General features: G+C 38.7%; 1 protein-coding gene across 1 annotated transcript in view; it reads left to right on the forward strand.

Moving 5' to 3' along the window:
• Nucleotides 1–24,726, forward strand: part of FAF1 (Fas associated factor 1) — a 488,997-nt gene that overhangs the window by 93,558 nt on the left and 370,713 nt on the right. Inside the window, exon 2 of the mRNA XM_027108597.1 lies at nt 6,957–7,025. Coding sequence (XP_026964398.1) covers nt 6,957–7,025 — 69 coding nt within the window. The remainder of the gene's footprint in view (nt 1–6,956; nt 7,026–24,726) is intronic.

Consider the following 24,726-nt stretch of genomic DNA (forward strand, 5'->3'; position numbering starts at 1 on the left):
GTCATCCTTCTGGTTTTCATTAGTTCTTTTTCCATGGTTTCTTTGAGCTCTTTGAGCATATTTAAGATAGTGATTGAAAGTCTTTGTCTAGTAAGTCTGTTGTCTGTTCTTCCATCACAGACAATTTCTACTAATTTCTCCTTTGAATGGACCATACTTTTTGTTTCCCTGAATGCCTCACAATTTGGTTTTGAAAAATGGACATTTAAAATATTGCAGTGTGATAACTCTGGAAATCAGATTCTTCTCCATTACTCATGGTTTGTTTTTGGTTCTCTCTACGGGTTTTTATTTTCTGTTTGTTTAGTGACTTTTCTAAACTATATTTGTAAATTTTTTTCATCATGAGTGGTTTCTGTCTTAATCTGCTCTGGCTACCATAACAAAATACCAAAGAACATAAATCTATTTGTTCACAGTTCTGAAGGCTGGAAGTCTGAGATCAGGGTGCAAGCATGGTTGGATTCTGGTGAGAACTCTCTTCCTGACTTGCAGATGGCCACTTATCTCTTTGTTTTCACATGGCATTGAGAAAGAGATGAGAGAGCAAGAGCAGCCTCTCTTTGTCTCTTTTTATAAGGGCCACTAATCCCATCCTGAGGGCTCCTCTGAGTGCAAGTTCACTCTGCTCGCCACATGACAGGCCAGTAAATTGGGAGACGAGGTGTTGAGACAAGGAATAGCGACTTTATTCGGAAACCCGGCAGACTGAGGAGGTGGCAGAATAATGTCTCAAAATAACCATCTTATTGGGGTCTAGATGCCAGTTTCTTTTATAGAAGAAGGAGAGAGGGAGAGGACGCGAGGAAGTAAAGTAAAAAGGCCATTTATCTTGCAGAATAGGAGGGGATGTGTTAATTTCTTCTTTTCTGCAGCTGTTCACAGGTGGGCAGGGTCAGATTGTCTCCCTTTGAGCTGAACAAAGGCACTTTAGTTTAACATTCAGGCAGAGGCACAGGGTTCCCTGAGGCAGGTCATCATGTATGATCATAATAACAAAATCAATGAAAAGCAAAGGTTAAAGTCAAAGAAACAGATACAACATGGAGTCAAAATTGGCTCTTTGCTGTTACACGCCTTTATGACCTCATCTAAACCTAATTACCTCCCAAAGGCTCATCTCAATGTATCATCACGCTGGGCCTTAGGGCTTCAACATATAAATTTGAGGGGGGTGGGGGAACATAAACATTTAGTATGTAACAGTGTCTGAAATCTCTTTTTCTTTAGTTGTGGTCTGCTAGTGTTGCGAGAGAGATTTCCTGAACGCGTAGAGTAAAAAAGAAAATAAGAAGAAAGAAAAAGAAAGGAAGGAAGAAAATCCTTTCCTAGCCCTTGTAGACTGGCTCTGTGTTGGGGCACTCTAACACTCAGCTAGGCTGTTTAAAACTCTATGTTAGCCTTCACTTCCTGCTTTTGCTGAGCGTAGAGATGAGCCAGTAGTTTTCTCTGAGTAAGTGTCCTGCCTTGGACATATGCATGCCCTTCTGAATTGCCCAAATGTTTTCCAGTGCCCTAATTTCCCAAAGAAACTCACTTTGCAGCTTTTCCTCCAGGTTTTGGACATTTCTGTTGTTTGACTCAACTGTAATGTTTTGTCCCAGGTGGCAGTGGAGTTTTCATTTGCCTTAAAGTGTTTTTCTTTTAAGTTTATTTATTTTTGGCTGCTTTGGGTCTTTGTTGCTGTGTGTGGGCTTTCTCTAGTTGTGGTGAGTGGGGGCTACTCTTCATCGTGGTGCATGGGCTTCTCATTGCAGTGGTTTCTTTTGTTGCAGAGCACGGGCTCTAGGCACACGGACTTCAGTAGTTGCAGCACACGGGCTCAGTAGTTGTGGCATGTGTGTTCAGTAGTTGTGGCACGCAGGCCCTAGAGTGCACAGGCTTCAGTAGTTGCAGCACGTGGGCTCAGTAGTTGAGGCACGCGGGCTGTAGGGCGCTCAGGCTCCAGTAGATGTGGCGTGTGGGCTCAGTGGTTGTGGTTTCCGGGCTCTGTAGCCCATGCTCAGTAGTTGTGGTGCATGGGCTTAGTTGCTCTGTGGCATGTGGCATCTTCTCAGACCAGGGATGGAACCTATGTCCCCTGCATTGGCAGGCAGATTTTTAACCATTGTGCCAACAGGGAAGCCCCAGCCTTAAAGTATTTTTGAAGAATTGCCCCCTGCTAGCTACTTTGCTGTCTTAAGTGAGATCCAAGTCGATGAAACAAAGGAGAGTGCCTTCAGTCAGTCCTTCAGGTAGCCTGATAGGTCACAAGAGACAAACATTCTTTGAGAACAAAGTCTTCTTGGCTCCCTCTAGAACCAGGGTCCAGGGTCCAACCATTGGAATATAGGCTAGTGCATTCAAGACTACTCTTGAGCCAAGAGTGAGGAAGGGGAAATAAAAATGCCTCAGGGTTTTCATACTGTTTTTACAATAAGTCACCTTTTTCTTGTTTCAGCATTTGCTTGGTTGACCTATAGCTTTGGCTGTTTTCCAGAGTTTTGGCAAATTTGATTCTGACAGTTTTTGACAGTTTTGACAGTTTTCTCAATTTTTTCATGTTTCTATGGAGGGATGGGCTCTTGGAACTATGTCCTCCACTGTGTTTTGGTTTTTTTTGAAGACAAATGGTGATGTCATTGAAGGAGGTGTACTTTTGCTTGTGCTTTCTGATAATTGCTGCTGTTAGGCTTGCTCTGCAGTCCCTGTAGTTTTTCTTTCTGCTTCCTTCTGTGTAACTTCTGCCCCTACCTTAACTGTTCTCAGTAGCTTTTATTAGTACTTTCAAGCCTTTGGTTTATCCTTGTCTTTTCATGTAGCTTAAGATGAAGATTGCATTTTTAAATGTCTTACTTGGTTGCCTTTTGTTGCTTTTTTATGTTATTCAGGGTTCAAACTGTTCCTTTACCCTGCAAAATTCCCTCTTGGTGTTTGTAGTCAACCCCTATTCCCACCTGATAACCCTAGTAATCATTAATATGTCTCCTGTTCTTTTAACTTTGTCTTTCTAGAATGTCATATAAATGGAATCATACAGTGTGTAGCCTTTTGAGTCTCGCTTTTACTTAGCATTTGAGATTTATCCACATTGTTTTGTGTTGTTAGTAATTTGTTCATTTTTGTCGCTGAGTAGTTTTCTATTGTATGAATGTACAGTTGAAGGCCATTTGGGGTGTGGTCTGTTTTCAGCCATTATAAATAAAGCTGTTAAAAACATTCATGTATAATTTTCATGTGAACATAAGTTTTTATTTCTTTTAGATAAGTACCTAGGAGTGGGATTACTGTGTCATAACTTTCTAAGAAACTGCTAATCTGTTAGCACTGTTTTCAGAGTGGCTATATCATTTTGCTTCCTCCCCAACAGTATATGAGAGTTCCAGTTTTTCTGCATCCTTACCATCACTTGATATTGTTTGTATTTTGGGCTTTTGTCACTCTAACATACGGAAATGGTATCTCTCTGTTTGTTTTGCATTTCCCTAATGACTAATGATGTTGAGTGTTTTTTCATGTCCTTATTCTCATATGTATATCGTCTTTGGTCAAGTTTCTGTTAAAATCTTTTGCTACTTACAATTTATCTAAACTGAGTTTTGAGAATTTAAAATTCTTATATTCTGGTTATTAGTCCTCTGTTACATATGTTTTGCAGATATTTTCTCCCAAGTGTGTGGCTTGCCTTTTCATTCTCTTAACAGTGTCTTTTGAAGAGCAGTAGTTCTTTTTTTTAAAAGCTTCTCTTTATTAGTTCTTTTTTGGCCTCACCACGCAGCTTGTGGGATCCTAGTTTCCTGACCAGGGATCGAACCTGGGCCCTTGGCAGTGAAAGTGCGGAGTCCTAACCACTGGACTGCCAGGAAATTTCTGAGTAGTAGTTCTTTTTTTTTCGGTATCTTTTTTTTTTTTTTTTTCCAGTACGCGGGCCTCTCACTGTTGTGGCCTCTCCCGTTGCGGAGCACAGGCTCCGGACGCGCAGGCCCAGTGGCCATGGCTCACGGGCCTAGCCGCTCCGCGGCATGTGGGATCTTCCCGGACTGGGGCATGAACCCGTGTCCTCTTCATGGCAGGCAGACTCTCAACCACTGCGTACCAGGGAAACCCTGAGTAGTAGTTCTTAATAAAGTCCACTTTATCAATTTTTTGGATTGTACTTTTGCTGTTGAATCTAAATGTCACAAAGATTTCCTTCTATGTTTTTTTCTAGAATGGAATTAGAAATTGAATGTCATATATGTAATTAAAAATTTTTTAGTATCCACATTAAGACGTGTAAAATGTAAAAGAAACAGGTGAAATTAATTTAAACATTTATGTTGTATTTAAGCTAATATATTTTAAATGATCGTTTCAACATTTATTCACTAGAAAAATTATTGAGATACTTTACATTTTTATTTTTGTACTAAGGCCTACACTGGTATGTATTTAATGCAACACATGTTAACTCAGTTGAGCCACATTTCAAGGGCTCATTAGCCATATCTGTCTAGTAGCTACCATATCTGACAGCACAGATCTAGAGGCTTTGTAGTTTGGGGTTTTACTTTAGGTTATTTATTTATTTATTTAGGTATGTATGTATTTATTTTCCACTGCGTTTGTAACTAATATAAAAAAATTTAAGAAAATAATTCATTCTCATTTCTCCAATGGCTCTCATCCCTCCCTCTTGCCCGCACAGCTCCTGACCTATTTCCTCAGGGCCAGTTCAAATATGAACCTGTTCACTGCCATTTTCATAGAAAACAACCAGTGCCAGGGATGTAGGAGAAGAAGGTTGGAAGTGGGCAAGAGTACTGCCCAGGTTCTATCCAAAGGTAGGCCAAGTGGAGATTCACAGAGTTCAAACAAAAGGGCTGGTGACCTCACGGTGATGTAGTCTAAGTAAAACGGGCTGGAGACGAGATAGGGTAGGCCCATCAGAGGCTTTAGAGGACATCTCTTGGGCCTGTGTCAAACCCAGAGAAACTGACACTAGAAGAAGAATGGGGAGGGCCCGGGAGGCAGTCTTGTGGAAAGTTTCATAATTCTCCCATGTTGGGAGGTGGGGAAAGTCTAGAGGGTACCAGTGGCCTCACTCAATTTGGCAGAAGAATGTACTCAACTGTTGGAAGTCACAAAAATGCTGTGGACACTGAAAAAGGCTACGAGGGGACGTACAGTTTCACAAAGTGCACTGACCACAGACCATAGCAGTGGTGATCATGCTATTGACACACAAATTACAAAACCCCAAAACAGGAAGTGTAGCCTTTTAGGGAGTAACTCTGTACCAGTCATTTAAAATTGACCCCAGGTCAGACAACCTGATGAGTTTCACAGAGCAGGTGACAACATTGGGGGTAGGGGTTGTGACATATAATGGACTGAAAGCAAGCAGCTAGAAGAAGGGAATGGTAGGAAACTGCTCTACGGCTCTCAGGAATCAAGGGCAACACTGGGGGCTCGGTGGACAGATGAACAAGAAACAGCACTAAAGAGGTTTCCTGTTCAGCCGTCCATTGGCGAGGGGGAAGAGGATCCAGGAGGCAGTTGAATGGAGCAAAGATGGGGTCCTGAAGATGAGGCTCTGGAGGCTGGATCAGAAGAAAGAGTGCACACCGTGCACCAGTGATGAACACAACTTTGGACCCCACATGGGGGAGGTGGCCATGGGGATAGGTGTCACTGACTGAGGGTGGTAGTTGGAACAGCCCCACAGTAGACATCACAGGGCCACAGGGAAGTATATTGCCACTAGGTCACAGAAGGCTCCTTCAAGCCTGGATGGGAAGGCACAGTCTCACAGAGGAGGTCCATGGACTCTGCGTGGTAGAAGGCACAGAGCTCAGTCCTCATATGGACAGTGGACCTTTTTGGCAAAATGCCGGCAGACAGGGTGGTTGAATCTGACTTCCATAACCTGGGGTCCATCCTTGGATGGGCAGGTATAATTTTTTTTTTTTTTTGCGGTATGCGGGCTTCTCACCGTCGCGGCCTTTCCCACTTTGGAGCACAGGCTCCGGACGCGCAGGCCCAGCGACCATGGCCCACGGGCCCAGCCGCTCTGCGGCATTTGGGATCCTCCCGAACCGGGGCACGAAACCATGTCCCCTGCATCGGCAGGCGGACTCCCAACCACTGTGCCACCAGGGAAGCGCTGGGCAGGTATTCTTGATAAGAGACCAGCTCTTGAGGCTTTGAGGATTTCTCCGCTCTTTGTGTAAGCCTCCCTGGAGGGATCTCCATGGCCTGGTCCAGGAAAAGGAAGTTTAGCATTAGCCCCTCCACCAACTATGACCATATGAGCCAGATTTGGAGCTCAGCCCTCCCCAAATTCGGCCTCTGCTCCAGGGAGGAGGTGGGAGACTCAGCAGTGGTGGAATCATTGGTCCCCTTGACCCTGGAGGACCTCTGTGAAGAGCTGATTTGGGGTCACCAGGGTTTCCATTGGTCATGATGGGAGGGCCCAGGAGGCTGGGTGGTCTGATGGGACTTTCATCCCTCTCCAGTGTCTTCCTGTTCTGGCAGTGGGGGCTGCTGCTGACTCTGCTTCTTGCACTTCAGCATTGTGGTTGTGGCAATGGCTGCAGCGGGGTTTTCGTCTGTTATTATTTTGAGTTAATTTTTGTATAAAGTACAAAGTACGGATTGAAGTTCATTTTTAACACATGGCTGTCCATCAGAAGCTCTTAATAAAGTTGTTCTGGGCAGTTAGAGATATAGAGATCATCCTGGGCTCCAGAGCTCAGCATTTAAACATATTATATTACTTTATTGTCTTTTATTTCAGTGTAATGTAAATTTACATTGTAATTAACAATTTTCAAACCGTCTGTGTAAAATGCTTTGAAGTTTTAGGCATTTAGTGTATTGGCTTTATTCATATACCTATTCAAACTTAAATTACACATTATGCTGTTTATTTTTTTTAACACTAACTAACCTCTCCACTCCCAAAATCCTATCTAAAATTCTTACTTTGTTTTTAGGCTTGTACTGGCATTGAAAACATTGATGAAGCTATTACGTTGCTAGAACAAAATAATTGGGACTTAGTGGTAAGTACTTTCTTTTTTCAGCTTTATTGAGATGTGCTTGACATATAAGATTGTGTAAGTTTAAGGTGTACATCGTGATGATTTGATATACATATGTATTGCAAACTGATAGCCACAGAAAGGTTAGTTAGCACATTCATCACCTCACATAGTTCTTTTTTTTTTTTTGGTGGGAACTTTTAAGATTACTCTTTTAGCAACTTTCAAGTATACAATGAGGTATTGTTTAACTATAGTTACTATGCTGTACATTGGATCCCCAGAACTTATTCATCTTATAACTGGAAGTTTGTACCTTTTGACCACCTTTACTCATTCTCCACCCACACCTGCCAGCTACCAGTTTACTCTGGTAAACTTATGATTCTTATGATTTGGTTTTCCTTTTAGATTACACATATAAGTCAGATCATGCAGTATTTGTCTTTCGCTGTCTGACTTATTTCAAGTACTTTTTTCTTTATATGACAGGTAATGAAATTCTATGTATTCTTGAATGTCTTTAACATTCCTTATAGGTAGTTCAGTATACCATACATAGTCCGTCTATAATTCTAATCTGAAAGACTAAAATCTAAATGTCGTATTTTTAATATGAAGTTCCTATTTAGTTTAGTATTAGATTAATAAATTATTATGAAATCTTAGGTAATTTAAGTTATTTTTAAACTTCTCTTCTCTGAATGTATATTAAGGTTTGTCTTCCCCTGTAGTATTGTGGTGGAGATTGGAAGGAGAGAAAAATCAGACTTGTTTGAATGTCTGCGTAACTCTACCTGATGTTTCTCCTTCATTTCTTGGGGTGGGGGTGGGGAGTCTCAGTGATGATTACTACTTTCTAAAGCTGTTAAAGAAGTGGCATTCTCGGGCTTCCCTGGTGGCGCAGTGGTTGAGAGTCCGCCTGCCGATGCGGGGGACGCGGGTTCGTGTCCCGGTCCGGGAGGATCCCGCGTGCCGTGGAGCGGCTGGGCCCGTGAGCCATGGCTGCTGAGCCTGCGCGTCCGCAGCCTGTGCTCTGCGGCGGGAGAGGCCGCAGCGGTGAGAGGCCCGTGTACCGCAAAAAAAAAAAAAAAAAAGTGGCATTCTGGGCTTCCCTGGTGGCGCAGTGGTAGAGAGTCCGCCTGCCGATGCAGGGGACATGGGTTCGTGCCCCGGTCCGGGAAGATCCCACATGCCATGGAGCGGCTGGGCCCGTGAGCCATGGCCGCTGAGCCTGTGGGTCCGGAGCCTGTGCTCCGCAACAGGAGAGGCCACAACAGTGAGAGGCCCGCGTACCGGAAGTGGCATTCTGCTGTGGCTTTCCTTATGAACTTCAGGCAGTTTATTATAGAAGTGGTTTAGTTTTTTTAAGGGGGGCTGGGCAGTAACTCAAAAGGCAAGGCCCAGCGCAGCACAGCACAGCACTGCACATTGATAAAACTGTAATTTATTTACAATTGCAAAACAAACTAAAAATAAATTGTACAACAGTACAGGAACAGTATTGGTTGTGTTAGGATGACACAGAGGTCTCTCCATACCTTTGAAATCCGAAAAACGTCTAAATTAGAATTTTGAAGAAGTGCTAATTTTTGAAAGTCACAACTCAAGGTGTATAATTATAGAGCTGAGATTAGTTGTGTAGGTATATTCAAGTCCATACATGGATTTACATAATCAACTGTTAATAAGCTATTTGTTTCGTGTAGATTTACCACTATTAATTTTTAAATTCAAAATATAAAAAAACTATTTACAGCTTGTAAAAGTAATAACTCATTATAGAAAAATGAGAAAATGTATAAATTTACAAAGAATAAATTAGTATTCACCTTTAATTCCATCACTTAGAGATAGTTATTGTTTAACATTTTTGGGTATATTATTTCAGAATGTTTTCTCTTAATTATATGATTAAAATTTAAAAAATACAAATTAGATTGTTCTATTCCTGCCCTTTGTAATCTGCCCTTTTCACTTAACAACCTATCATGAATGTCTTTCTATCCAAGTAAATGTGACATATATGATTCTTTTTTTTTTTTTTTTTTTTGAGGTACACGGGCGTCTCACTGTTGTGGCCTCTCCCGTTGCGGAGCACAGGCTCCGGATGCGCAGGCTCAGCGGCCATGGCTCACGGGCCCAGCCGCTCCGCGGCATGTGGGATCTTCCCGGACCGGGGCGCGAACACGTGTCCCCTGCATCGGCAGACGGACTCTTAACCACTGCGCCACCAGGGAAGCCCCCCATCATTCTTTTTAATGTTTAATGTTTGGATGGTACTTCATGGTATGGTTGTGGCATAATCATTTTACCATTCAGTCCTATGCTGTTAGACATTTAGAGTTTTTGTGGTAGTTTGGAGTTACTTACATTAGAGGACATTCTTGTACATTCATCCTTGCTTACTTAACCTATTGTTTTCCTAGAAGACATTGAATAAATTCAATTAATAATTGAGTTTCTGGGTCAAACTGTATACATATTTTTAGGTTTTTGGATACTTATATCGCCTTCCAGGATGGTTGCACTAATTTAAATTTCTACCAACTATATAAATTTTTAAGATTGCCTGTTTCATTAAACCAGTGCTATCTTATTTTTTTGTGGTGTGGCACTTGTCAATATTTACAAATATTTGTATGGCCTGACTTCAAATCCATCCTTTTATCACTGTGTTATTCTCTTAACAAAGCACAGTATAGTGACATATTCCTGATTTCTGTGTGGGGGAAGGGGCAGCAACTTATTTGGAATGATATCACAAGGTTTCTTGTCTTGAAACTTCTTTTGCAATAGCAAGAACATTACTTTATTTAGTATGTATATTCTTAGGCTATCTCTTGGAGAGGCTGATGCAGATTATTGGCTGAGGTTAAAAATCCCACCAAGCCACTCTTGCATGGTGCTGATGAGAGATATATGGGCTGGAGTAAAGGGAGGTTGTAGACTAGGAGTAATGGACTACAAGTGTCTGAAGTGAGAATTACCATTTTGGGGGGATGCATAGAAGTTCTTTCCTTATCTGCTTTCTATTGGTCCATGTTCATTAGTTTTGAAGGTTAAACATTTATTGGTTCTGGATATTTTTTCAGTACAATAATCTATCTACAGTATTGCAAGAAGAGAATTTTTCCCAGATAGTGTTAAATAATTGAATGGTACAGGTATTCTCCAACTGTTCCTGAGTTATTTGATTTTGGAAAAATATTAAAATAGCACTTGAGCTAAAAACACTGGTGCTATATCTCTGCAGAAATGCAATCTTATCCTGTGTTGGGCCCAAGTAAAATCATCAGGCTATTTTTCACAGTCTTAAACTTCAACTTTCTTTTGAAATATATGTCCTAGCTGGCTTTTCTTGTAAAGAATGCACTTTTATCCACAGTAAACATTTGCTGTGTCGTGTAAGTATCTTGCTTTATAAAATTTCTCACTTCCCTTGTTCTTATACAGCACTCACTTTACATTGTGGGTTTTAAAAAATAAAGCAAGTATTTTGAATAACCCATTACTAATTCAAACTTTCCTTAGGATCATGGAACTTTTTATATGGTGTTTTTTATATTTTGCCTGTGCATTATATTTTGTGTTTGTAAATTATAATTATCACTGCTTTGTATTTTATGGGCCTTGTGGAACAGTTTACATAGTTTTGAGTTTTTAACTTAGGACATGTCTGTATTTTAAATTTTCTGTACATATCAGTTAGACTTCTGCAGTGTTTTTGTGCATATTTTGCTACAGATGTGTAGAGGAATGTGAGTTAGGCGTCACAATTCCAGATTGTGATGAATTAAAAAAAGTCCAATAACAGAAAACTCATTCTGTCAGTACTGAATGCTTACAGCATACCCAGATTTATGGTAGATACAGTGAAAGCTTAAAAACATGTTAACACTATATGGTGTCTGACTTTGAGAAGTGTACTGAAAAATTGATAAGACAGGTAGTCTCTTATACATGTATATTATACTCAGAAATGGGAATAATTTCCTGAAAAAGTAATGATTGCAAATATTTTTGCTGTTTTATAGATTTAGACACACAGATAAAAAAGTGTTCTATATGAAAATATAGCCCAGTCCCAGCAACTTTAGTCGTTAGTCTTTCCGTGATACTGTACATTATTTTCATTATATAACTATCCACAGAGCAGTGCTTCCAAACACTATGTTTTAAGTACCCTACAATTGACTACTTATTTTGGGGCAACTGCAGTTCGGGTTATAAATGCTAAATTCTGAAAACAAAATAACATGACCTTTAATACTATTGGTAAGCATCTTGGGATACTGATTTACCTGACATGAATCCTCCCCATACCCCCATCTTTTTCAGACTTTCATTTTTCACATTGTCCTGCACTTTTAGTTAGGAGATTAATGTCATTGCAGTTGATTCCTTCATTGCAGGCAAGTATTTTCAATATACATCCAGAAAGATGAATACCTGAGGGAGAATTATTGACAGTCAGAATCTTTTACCAAAGGATTGCTTTCTTACATGGAAGCATGCTACATCATCACTGTATATTATAAATTATAAATCTGGGCTCCAGAATTGACTCACTGCTCATTTTCTGTTTTCAGTATAGAAGAATTTGGGCCAGTGGAGAATGGAAATCTGTACAGCTCGTGTTAATTTTGAAGAATCAAAGTGTGAGGCAGCTAACTCTAGTGGTGAACCCATTGCATTCATCTTGAATCAGGAGCCCTGGCTTATCAAAGCTCTTGTCATTATTTTATTGAGTATGGCCTAGGCTAAGTTACTTCTCTCTGAACGTCATATAAAATAAGGGGTTTGGGCTAGTTTATACTCAAGATCCCTGATACATGAAATATTTATGAAGAATCTATTTATGTCCTAATTTCTTTTAATATTCTACAAAAGCAGTCAATTATGAATAGTAATACAAGTAAACATTTTAATGGAATTTTATAACTTTGAAACACTTGTATGTATACCATTTTGATTAATTCTTTGAACAACTTTATGACGTAGATAATGGCCAGACAAGATGCTGTGCTAATTGTTTCATGGAAGGGCTGTATATATGAAACTCCTTCAATAAATTAAAATTTCCAGTAAGCTCTAGGAGATCCAGGGAAGGCTATTTGATGTACACTTGATAACCCAGTGCTAAGTGAAATAAAGTACAAGTAAACATTAACCTAGCCATACTACATTTTAAGTACTCTATGCTCTTGGGAAATGATTTTTGAACTTTACACTCAATTTCTGCTCTGATTTGCTGCCTGAGGTGACATAGCTGCTTTGCTGAAGAAAGACTCTATTCAGAGTGCTTGTATTTATCTTTAACCACATGTCCCAACTTAGGGCAAAAATGAAACAAATAAGCCTATCCAATTTTGTATTGTTACTGAATTTCTAGTCTTCAAAGATAGTTTTGTATTAATAGAAGCTTGTAATAAAGTCAGTAACTCTGAAAAGTCAAACCCAAGGAAAATTATGCACATAATCTGTCTCATTTTGAGATTCATTGAGGTGGTCTGAGACATTTCCGTTCCACCAGTTTTCACTTTTGAAGAAATGTGTTTTAATACTTACCCTAAAATGCCTTAGAACAATTTCTTTTACTACTCTACTCAGGATGTGGCTATAGAGTTCCTCGAATGTGCATTGCTTTGCTATCAATACTTTATATAGTGTTATGAACACCTGCAGTTTTATGAATGAACTAGTCTAACCAGTGACATAATGAGTTTCTGTCGTCAGAAAGCAGTCAGACATTGAGTGCTGCCCTTCATCAATGGCCATTAGACACTGGCTTATATTTGCACAGATCTTTGCTGTGACAAAAGAGATGTTACTGTGAAGGAGTATCTCATCGTATCAGTTTCTCCTCTTTTGCTATAGTCTTCTTTGTTTCCCTTGTTTTCAAAGAACTGTAAGCCCCTTAAAATTCTACAGAAGTTTTCAGTTTCTCAGTTTGTAGTTTGGCCATCATCCATCCTCCTCTACCATCTCTCTTTTTATTGAGGGTCTACTTTGTGCTAGGTGTCATGTCAAATGATTTACCTACATTATTTCATTGAACCTTCACAGCAGTCCCCAAAGGTGGTTAGGTAGATATTATCCTTATTTTACAGATGAGAAACTGAGGCCTGGTGATTTAAGTAAATTGTTCATGCTCACTCAGCTGATAAGGGGTAAAACGGTGATTTTGAACCCAGGTCTCTCCATAAAAATTTTAATAGCTTTAAAATTGTAGTTTAAGGTTATTAAATTTTCCATACCCAGTGTGTTATTCTTTTCTGAATTCCTATACTTTTCTTTCTACCACTCACAACTAATTTCACATTGTCAAGTGAAAGAGCTTTTGCCATAGTTGCATAATGGTACTTTAAATATATTTATGCTTTGCTTTCAAATAGATTCTAAGATTCTAGAGGAAAGGGATTATGTTTCTTATTAATTTTGTCTTGGCACATGGTAGTTGCTTAATAAAATATCTGACTGATTTTATTATTAGCATACTTACTTTTAAATCTATTTTCCATTTCCATTATTTGGATATTTGAAAAGTCTTTGCTATTAAGACTCATGACTCTTACTGCTGTCAGTCTTCCTTATCTGGCAAACATAAGATTTGAGGAAAGAGGGAGGCCCAGATATGCAAGGAATAGGATTGGGCTGATTTCATTATCTCATGGATAAAATTTAGATGGTTTCTTCCTGTTGTAGCTTTTTGAGAAATATTATTCACAAATAAATCCTTTTCTTTGCAATTTTTTTCTTGGCATCTCAAAAAAAACTTTTTCCTCCCCTGTTTATTTCTGGTTGTACCATTCTACTCTAAAGAAAGCTCATCATATCCAACCTATTTGAAATTTTTCATCAGTTCTGCCTCTCAGGAGAAAACTAAGTGTGATAAAAGAATGCTATTGCTTAATGTATAATTAAGTGGGTATGAAAGAATTGTTTTCTCCCTTTCAAAGGAAAACTTAAGTTTTTACAAACATGAAGTTCTCAGTTTACTAAACTTACAGTTGGTGGTTCACATTATCAAATCAAAACTCTTTGAGGTCCACATTTTTTCCCAGACTGCAACTTGACTTTCTGCTTATTTTTTCATTGGTTTTTGCTTCATATGTTGTTACTTTTCCTTTGAATATAATCTAGTTCTAGAATTACTTTATTGCATGAACCAAACATCTCCTCTTTTATAAAACCTATGGTAGATAATAGTTCAGAGGCTTTAAGACCTAGTAGGAAGGTGGTGTGTTAATCCCCTAGCAGGAAGTGATATGCCCATTGTTAAATGAAATTTGGAAATGTGGCTAATGTTTATTGATTTCTAGTACTACTTATCTAACCTGTGCTTCAGAGCACAGTTAAACTTTTTAAATGAAATATGTAGTAAGGAGTCCCCTTACTGCTATGAAACTGAACTTAAGGCTTTATGCTAATTCTGAAAGAAGTAGTATATGCTACTTATGATTTGAACATTTAAAAGAAAATAAAAATTTCAGTGGTTTTGTTTTTAAAATTGTTCAGTTTAAGCAGATATAGTTTGATCTTGATATTTTATAAAGCTTGCTAACCTACTAGTTAACTTGATTTTAAAAATGGGGTTTTTTTCCAACAAGTTGCCTTGATATGATATTTAACTAATTTATTTCTATTCCTGGAAGTGGTTTAAACAAAATACCATTGCAGCAAAGTCAGTGGTTTAGTGGTTACACCTGTAAATGTGATGACTTGCAGTTCTTCCTGCTGGTTTCAAGGATCAGCTGACATAAACCAATGTGTGCTTGGAAAAGAAAAAATAATATGGCATTTAAAATTCCTACTTTTACAACTTTATACTGATAATTTTTAATAATTTGCTACTTAATGATAATATAATTTTTTCAAAAATTTAGTTGTATTTCTATCTTTAAGTAAAATGGTACTTAAAATGTTCACATAAGAACATTTATATTTCCTTCCTGTATATCCCGAGGTTCTCATTTTCTTCATTCCCTCTTATTTATTTTTCTTATTAAAAATTTTTTTTTCTAGGTGGGTATGCTTAAGATCTACTCTTAGCAACTTCATTCTCTTTTAATAATCTATTTTTGTGTTTTGTTGTTTGGTTTAGGTTTTTTTAACTTGATGTTTCAGTAATATTTTAATTATATATTTTGGGGTCCTCATCTAATACTTCTTTCTTTCTTGTGGATGGATTTCTCTCAAACACAGACTTGCTCTATGTCTTTAAAAAAATCATAGCCAAGTTTAAAATCTCTCTCCATGGTAAATAGTGATAAACATAGTTTCATAGTTCTTCACATACCAAGGCACTCTAAGATTAACTATGCTCTGTCTATATCCATTGTAGTTACAGGAAACTGAACAGTGGAGTTGTTCTTTGAATGCCGCTGTTACGGAATTTGGGCCATCTTTCTTAGCTTAATGTTGAAAGCCCTCTACCATTTAACACTGCCTCTTCATTATGAGTGAGTTTCCATAACTCTGGAGCCTGTATGACTTAATACAGCCAAACTAGCCTATAACGTGCCATATGTATTCCTACTGCCAAGCTTTTGCTTCTAGATCTCCCATGAATTTTTTCCCCTCTTCCTTGCCGACCATCTAGATGTTATCCTTCCTTTAAGGCTCACCTGAAGCCTAATCCCCTCTATTCCCTAACATCCTCTTCTCTCAGTAGGGGCACCTGTCTCTGAAGCTTCGTATCCCTTGTTGTGGTACTACTCTTATAACACTTAGCTTTTACTGTATTATTCCCCTTCCCTTCACCCCAACACATGTTTCACGTGTGGCGCGTGCACACACACACACTGAAAGAGAATGTGAAATAATTGTTTAAAGAATTAAAATTTACACATCCAGTTAGGGTGTGTAAGGAAGTTATATGGATAAGCATACACTTTTATAGATGTAGCTGGGAAAATATTACATGATACCTTTAATAAATCCTTGGCTAGTAGCTATGTAGAAGAGGTCTTTGGGAATATCTTAGTCCTTATTTATTGCCACATTATTACCTATGTGTTAGCATTTTGACTTTGTTATTTTTAAACCAGGAAGTTTATTATTTTTTTCTTAATGTCAAAATTGAGATATAGCCTGTATTTTAGGTACACCGCAAATCTAATAGCACTCTCATAAATTCTAGGCTTGAATTCTGGGATTTTTTTTCTTAGTAATTGATTTAATGTATAGCGGATGAATTTTTAAAAATGTATAATGACTGATAACAGTGTGTGTAGAATATGAGAATGTCTAAAAATGCTAGGCATTTACAGAAAAGTTGCAAAATAATGCAGAGTTCTTGATACACTTCATCAAACTTACAATGTTAACATCTTGCATAATTACAGTATAATTGGTATAGTACTATTGGTAATTTTGGTATAATACTATTACAACAATACTGTTGTACTCTTGGTACAATACGATTAACTAAACAACAGACCTTATTTGGATATCACTAGATATTCTATTAATGTACTTTTTTGGGTTCAAAATCTGATCTCAGATCCACAATGCATTTAGTTTTCATGTCTCCCTAGCCTCCTCCAATCTGTGATTTTTAAAAATTTTTTTTAAAAATTTATATTTTATTTATTTTTGGCTGCATTGGGTCTTCATTGTTGTGTACGGGCTTTCTCTAGTTGCTGTGAGTGGGGGCTACTCTTTGCTGCAGTGCACTTGCTTCTCATTGTGGTGGCTTCTCTTGTTGCGGAGCACGGGCTCTAGGCGCGCGGGTTTCAGTAGTTCTGGAACACAGGCTCAGTAGTTGTGGTACATAGGCTTAGTTGCTCCGTGGCATGTGGGATCTTCCCGGACCAGGGATCAAACCCGTGTCCCCTGCATTGTCAGGCGGATTCTTAACCACTGCGCCACTGGGAGAGTCCCCAGTCTGTGATTTTATTCCTCAGCTGTTCTTTGTTTCATGACCATGACACTTTTGGAGACCACAACACTTCAGGTATTGTGTAGCACATTCCTGAGTTTAGATTTGTATGATGTTTTCTCATGATAGACTGAGCTTATACATTCTTGGCAAGACTACCACAGATGTAATTTTGTGCCTTTCTCAGTATAACAAGAGGTACATGATGTTAATACGTCTTGGGCTTCCCTGGTGGTGCAGTGGTTAAGAATCCGCCTGCCAATGCAGGGGACACAGGTTTGAGTACTGGTCCGGGAAGATCCCACATGCCACGGAGCAGCTAAGCCCGTGCACCACAACTACTGAGCCTTGCTGTAGAGCCTGTGAGCCACAACTGCTGAAGCCCACACGCTTAGCGCCTGTGCTCCGCAACAAGAGAAGCCACTGCAATGAGAAGCCCGTGCACCACCTGGAAGAGTAGCCCCTGCTCACCGCAACTAGAGAAAGCCTGCGTGCAGCAATGAAGACCCAACGCAGCCATAAATAAATGAATGAATGAATGTCTTATTATTCGTGATGTTAATTTTGACACTTGGTTAAGATGATGTCTCCCTGGTTTCTCCCTCTTTGTAATTAGTAAATAGCTTGTGAGGAGATACATTGAGACAACACAAATATCCGTTTTTTTTTTAATTAATTAATTTTTGGCAGCGTTGGGTCTTTGTTGCTGCGTGCAGGCTTTCTCTAGTTGTGGCGAGCAGGGGCTGCTCTTTGTTGCGGTGCACGGGCTGCTCATTGTGGTGGCTTTTCTTGTTGCAGAGCACGGGCTCTAGGCATGTGGGCTTCAGTAATTGTGGCACACGGGCTCAGTAGTTGTGGCTTGCAGGCTCTGGAGTGCAGGCTTAGTAGTTGTGGTGCATGGGCTTAGCTGCTCTGTGGCATGTGGGACCTTCCCGGACCAGGGCTCGAACCTGTGTCCCCTGCATTGACAGGCAGATTCTTAGCCACTGTGCCACCAGGGAAGTCCCCAAATATCCTGTTTTTCATTAAACTTTTGCTCACTAATTTTTTGTCCTCTATTGATTTATCATTATACCTCTTTTGAAATTTTTTTTTAATAGTTGTCCTAGGTTTTAAAATATACTTTTTCAACCATCCAAATCTACATTTAAATAATAATATACTGCTTCATATGTAGTGTGATGGCCCTACAGCATTGTATTTCCAATTCTTCTCACCCATGTTTTGTACTATTGTCATGTATTTTAGTTTCCCATATGCTGTAAAACACAGTATGTTGCTACTGTTTTTCTTCAGGTAGTTATCTTTTAAAGCAATAAAATATAAGATGAAATCATTATATTCATTTTATTTTACTTTCATTTGTTTTATTTCTTTGTGTAGGTTTAAGTTTTTTTCTGGTATCATATTCCGTCTGCCTTAACTACTTCCTTTAATATTTCTTGTAGAGTAGGTTTTCTGGCAATATATTCTCACAAGTTTTTGTTTGTCTGAGAAAGTTTTTATTGTGTCTTCATTTTTGAAAGATGCTTTCAATGGATATGGAATTCCAGATTGACATTGTTTTTGTTTTTTTTTTCCTCCAGCACTTTAAAGATGTCATGGTGTTATTTTCTAGCTTGCATGGTCTCTGGAGAGAAGTCTGCTGCTATTTTCATAGTTATTCTTCTGTATGTAATGTCTTTTTCCTCCCCTCTGGCTGTCTTCAAGATTTTCTCTTTGTGTTTGTTTTTCAGCGGTTTGGCTGTGATCTACCCAGGTGTGTGTATGTGTATGTGTATGTGTAGCTTAGATGTTCTTAGATCTGTGACTTTGAAGATTCTTTTTTCTTTTTAATTAGGACTAAATTCATGTACATATAGCTAACCATTTTAAAGTATATAGTTCAGTGGTATAAATACCACTGTGTATTCCATGGAATTTTATTCCATTGCATATAAATACCATTGTGTATTCACAATGTTGTGCAACCACCAGCTGTCTTTAGTTGGTTTTGAAAATTGTTGGTTATTATTTTTTCCTGCTCCTTCTCTCTTCTTCTGTGTTTCATATATTAAAAAGTTTGATTTTGTCTACAGCTCTTGAATGCTCTGTTCTGTTTTTTCCCCACTTTTTTTTTTTTAAATGTGTTTCAGTTTGAGTAGTTTCTATAGACCTGTCTTCAAGTTCACTGATTCTTTCCCCATGTCAGTTTTACTGATAAGCTTATTGAAGACATTCTTCATCTCTGTTGCTGTAGTTTTTTTTTTTTTTTTTCTAACATATTCTCTCTCTCTCTCTCTGCTGAAATTACCCATCTGGCCTTATCTGTTGGCCATTTTTCCCATTAGAGCATTTAATATTTTAATCACAGTCATTTAAAATTACCTGTCAGTTTTTAGTATCCTACCTAAGTCTGTTTCTGATGATTGCTTGTCACTTGCAAATGTACTTTACCTGGCCTTTTGGTATGCTTTGCAATTTTTGTTGAAAGCTGGACATTTCATGTAGAATAGTAGAGACTAAGGTAAATATTTTTATGTGTGGAAATTGACATGCATGCCTTTGTGAATGCTAAGACTTTAGTGCAGGTGTTTGAGTTGATCTAATTTTGAGTTGGGTCATGCTTGAGACTTATTTGTCCTATGGCCTTGTTCAATTTACCAAAGCCTTCAAATTCCTCTCCTAATACATGGTGTTTAGGGTGTTGAGTGGTTTGGTAGATTTTTTTTGGGCGCATGGCTTGTGGAATCTTAGTTTCCCAACCAGGGATTGAACCCAGGTTCTTGGCAGTGAGAGTGCAGAGTCCTAACCACTGGACCACCAGGGAATTCCGAGATTTTTTTTTTTTTTTTTTTTTTTTTTTAATGCTCACTCCTTAGCTTTTGGTTTTCTCTCCGAGCTGTGCTTCAGAGAGGGTGTATCTCTTGCAAGTTGCTTGTTACTCTGCTTGCTATTCTGGCCATGGGGACTGAGGTGGGGGCATTCTCTGTTTCTGATAATACTTCAGTCTTCTGCAGGCATTGAATCCCTGGGCCTTGGGTTTGTGGCCTTCACAAAGCTCGTGTCTCTCTCCAGCTATAATTCTCAGCCCAGCGTGTTTTCCTGCTCCTCTTCCTGGGGCAGAGGATTTTCCCCCCTTTCCTCCTTCTGGTTGCAGTGGATATCACATGTGCCCCAAGGTGATAATGTTTGTTGCCCTTCTCCCTTCAGATTAATGCTTTTGTTTTGTGAGGGAGATGCAAGGGTCCTGGCAGTTTTGTGCCCCTCCCACAGTATCTGCTGATTCTCTTCTATACCCTAATAGGGACTTTCTTGGGACTTTGCCAATTTTGTTTTTTCTGTGAGCACTTTGTGGTGTTCATGGAGTAAAAGCCTGCAAGAACTTGCAGATCCCTTCCCTGTACTTGCCTTAGCTTTCTCACCAGTGCATTGTTAGCCTCTACCAATTTGTCAGCCACCCTAATGCAACTTTCACTTTAGTAAGCCAGTGCTCACATTTTGCCTCTCTCTGCGTACACCTGTCTGAGATTTTGGGACAGTTGTTTGCCCTGTGATCTTAGCATTTTAATGGGTTTCAGAAAAGTCATGTACCTGCGCTCTTGCTCTTTCATTATAAGGTTGGAAGCAATATGCTTTCCAGTTCTCTAACAATTCATTGTCATTATCTTGAAAAACCTACTGTAATTTCACCTTGTACTTCTTTCCCAACAAAGGTTTAAAAGATGGTTTTAAAATTTTCAGATGCAGGGTCCCTTCTATTTTTTTGTTTTGTTAGTAACTTCTAGTTCCTTTGTGTTGCATTTAGAGAGTATTGTTTATAATGTTTCAATTTTGTGGCAGTTATGTTTCTTTATGACCTCACATATGATTGATTTTTGTGTATGTGTCTTTGGCTTTTGAGAAAAGGTGTGTTCTCTGTTATCAAATGTAGAGTTCAATATGTATGTCCCTAAGATCTTTTACCTTCTTTCTTATCTTTTGTCTGTTTGATATGTCTTTTATTGAGAATAGTGTATTTAGTCTCATTATTTAGTATATTTCTTTTTCTTTTTAAATCTCCTATAGTTTTTCCTTCATGAAGTTGATTGCTGTGTTATTTCATGCATACATATTCATAAGAGTTATACCTTTATTGTAAAGTGTGGATCTAAGCAGTAAAAATGACCTTTATCACATTTAGTTCTTCGGGCTTCAATTCTGTTTTGTCTAATATCAGTAGGCTACTCCTACTCCCTTTGTTTCCAATAGCCTGATATTTTAATTTTATTTTTAGTCATCACTTTGTTTTAGGTATATATCTTGTATGTAGCATAAGTTGAGTCTTGTTTCATGAGCCAAATTGAAAATGTTTTTCTTTTAATAGTTAAGTCCATTCATATTCACTAATATGATTGATGTGTTCGGTCAATGCTGTCATAATATTTTGGAGTTATGCATGCTTTGTTGTACTTGCTATGCTATGAAATACTACATGATTTATCAGTTTTCAAGTACTGTACTCTCTAAGCGTACCTTTTGGGTATATAGCAATCAATGTGCTTATTCTATTTTCCTTTCCCTCCTCCTTCTTTTACTTAAAAATTGCATTACTTATACTTTTTCAGAACATTAAAATTTATCTTTCACCCTGCATCCCACCTTTGTTTTAGTGATGTATATTTATATATTTAAAAAATACTCATTATCGATCCTTTTACTTAAGTTTTCTTAGTCATCAGTTGGATAAAGCTCTTTCTCTAGTAGATTTATCAAGAAGGGCTGATTGATGCACAATTCCTTAAGTTCTTGTATACTGACAACTGTTTTTCTGTCACCCTGGTATTTGAAGGACAGCTCTACTGCATATAAAAATCTTTGGTTCATACTTTCTTTAATTGTGTTTTTAAAGAAATACTGCTTCATTATTGCTTTGTTATATGTATTGGTTTGGAAACTCTGATGCTACTCTTATTCTTTTGCCTTTGTAAGTTATTGATCTTTGCCTGGAGGCCTTGAGGAGTTTATTTTTGAAACTTAGTTTTAGTAGAATATGTCTCAGAGTCATTCTGGGTTAATTTTTCTGAGGCATCCAGTGAGCTGTTCGATATATAGATTCTTGTCTTTTTGTATTTCTAGAAAGTTTTCTTAGATTATAGTTTTAAATTTTAGGTCTGTTCCATTGCTTTGTTTTTCTTTTTCAGGGACTTGACAGTGTGAATATTATTACTTTATATCTCTTCCACTTCCACTACTTTCTCTCTGATTCTTTTTACTTTTATCATTATGTTATTTTCATTCTCTTGGTTGGTTTCTTGCCTTTCTTCAGTGCCTCGCATTAAATTTTGTCGGCATCTGTTTTCCCTTGGGCATCTTGTGATTTACTCTTCATTTCTGAGAATTTTCTTTCTTTCTTTCCTAGGTAACATCAACTTTCTTTCATTTTTCCCTGCCTTTTTTTTGTTATTCATAATTTTTGAATTTTCTGATTCAAGGTGATTTTTCATATTCTCAGATGCTTATTTAAGTATATTTAAATATACTGTTTGAAGCATTGATTGACAGGTTTTTCCTGCTTCATAGTTGTTTTGTGAGAGGGAATTTTCCTTAGTAGATATGTGTGAAATTTCATTTCCTGATTTTTTTTGCAATACCTCATATATCTGTTGGTTTGTGTGTGTGTGTGCACACATTAAGATAATAGTGTGATTTACAAGGTTTTTATTTAATGGCGCCCTCTTCTGTCAGTTTAGCAAAATTCAGACACTTTAGTCAGTTTTTTGGTTGGTTTGTTTTGGTGTGTGGGGGGCTGGCGGGGAGGGGTGGTGAGGAGTAACAAGTGCTTTGGTTTTATGATTCTCTTTTGCCTCTTTTCCCTTTTACCACTCCATTGCCATAGGGAGCTTTTCACTTTCTTTTTGCTTTTTTTTCTCCTTGCAGAAGCTATGTGTTTCTTAACCTGCCCTTTAGGTTATGTCTACCCCTTTAAGTTGTGCTTTATTTGAAGTCCTTTCCTTGTAATCTTTGCTCTGATCTGTTTATACCCTTTTTAGTGTTTTCAGACAGATTGGACTTAGGCTTGTAGGCAGTAGTTTTAGAGCAATTTTAATCTCCTTCTCTAGCTTCCCTCTTCTGTCTTCCACTCATTTCTTCTGTGTCTGTCTTTGTGGGGTAGGGGTGGGACCAGGAATATGAGAGATCATGCACTAGGATTTGGTAATTTTTCTCTTTTTATTCACAGTTATTTTCAAGTTTCAATATTCTCTTTGTTTAGCTTTATTTTTCCCTTGTTGTTGAATAGTATTGTTATGGATAGTGTAACAGTCTGAGTCCAATCAGGATATATAAAATCACGAAGTTGGTTAAACAGGTGAAGTTTAATATAATGAATTATTAGCTATGATAAACGAGTAAGGATAAGATATGAGGAAACTGTATATTGTACTTGTAGGGCTAAGGGAGAGTACCCAAGGAAGGATATACTTTGAAGAGATTCAGACCTTGTTGGAGAAGTGGTTCAGCTCACTCAGTAGAAGAAAAGTTCACTGTATGGCCAAGCCAGAAATGGTTTGAATCACTGGGCAAGTAATTGGCACCTTCTGGTGTGCAGATGGAGGAGCAAATCAGCAATCAGTAGTGTGGGTGTGCAGTGGGCTTGTATGGAGTTGGGGATCCTCTGGGCACAGGCAGGCTGCATATGGGGGGTGGGAGACTTGCAGAAGGAGTGGCAGCATGGTGTGAACCCTCTAACCACAGGCAGGCTGTGCACAGGGGCTTGTAGAGGGAGTCAAGGTACTGGTGGGTGGGCAGGAAACCTTTGACCACTGGTTTCTGTGTTGAAAGGGCCGTGAAAAGATTATCACTAGGCCAAGACTGCAAGGTTGCAGCAAGACCATGTTCTGGGCCCATGACAGGGACAGAGCTCCATTGGGTGTCCTCACTCACACACTGCTAGCTCCTATGCTGCAGCCAGAAACTGCAGGAGAGCCTCGTCCCTCTGCAGTATCCTTCTAGTGCCCTCTACTGAGAAAATTTAAGATTGTGCTCATTTAATTTAATTAATTTATTTATTTATTTTTGGCTGCGTTGGGTCTTCGTTGCTGCACGCGGGCTTTCTCTAGTTGTGGCGAGCAGGGGCTACTCTTCGTTGTGGTGCGCGGGCTTCTCATTGCGGTGGCTTCTCTGGTTGAGGAGCACAGGCTCTAGGTGCATGGGCTTCAGTAGTTGTGGTGCACGGGCTTAGTTGCTCCGCGATACGTGGGATCTTCCCAGACCAGGGTTCGAACCCGTGTCCCCTGCACTGGCAGGTGGATTCTTCACCACTGAGCCACCAGGAAAGTCCCATGATTGTGCTCATTTTAAAAGAAATGTTTAAAGGAATTGTTCCCTTCCCTTCCCTTCCCTGTCCCAGAACATAATTGAAATGTGCATTCAGACCTGAGTCAATAAATTGATAAATGACACAGAAAGAAATATTGCATGATAGATAGGCAGCCATTGTTGACTTGTTACCTGCAAGTCCCACCAAATTTTATATATCTGTACCTTTTTTCTTATTAAATTCTTTGTTTGCAATGCCATTCCTTGGTACTTCAAACCTTTCCTTCCTCCCAGCCTGTCAAACATTTATCCTGCCTTAGGCACCTTCTCGTTATAATCTTTTTCTTAACCTTTTCATTACCAATCACTGCCCCATCCTTTGTAATCTTAATTTCAAACATCCCTCTTTCCCACCCCCATCTCATACCCTTTAATAACCAGACTTAGAAAATCCTTCAAGCACACTAGGATCATTGATTGATGATCAATCATCAATTCATTGATTCTGCCACCTTTACACTATTTTTCCGATCTTGTGTATCTGCCTTTTTTGACCAA

The sequence above is a fragment of the Aethalodelphis obliquidens genome, unplaced genomic scaffold (genome assembly GCF_003676395.1).
Source record: "Aethalodelphis obliquidens isolate GAN/ISIS:26980383/991018 unplaced genomic scaffold, ASM367639v1 scaffold9, whole genome shotgun sequence".
In the NCBI taxonomy this organism is placed as follows: domain Eukaryota; kingdom Metazoa; phylum Chordata; class Mammalia; order Artiodactyla; family Delphinidae; genus Aethalodelphis; species Aethalodelphis obliquidens.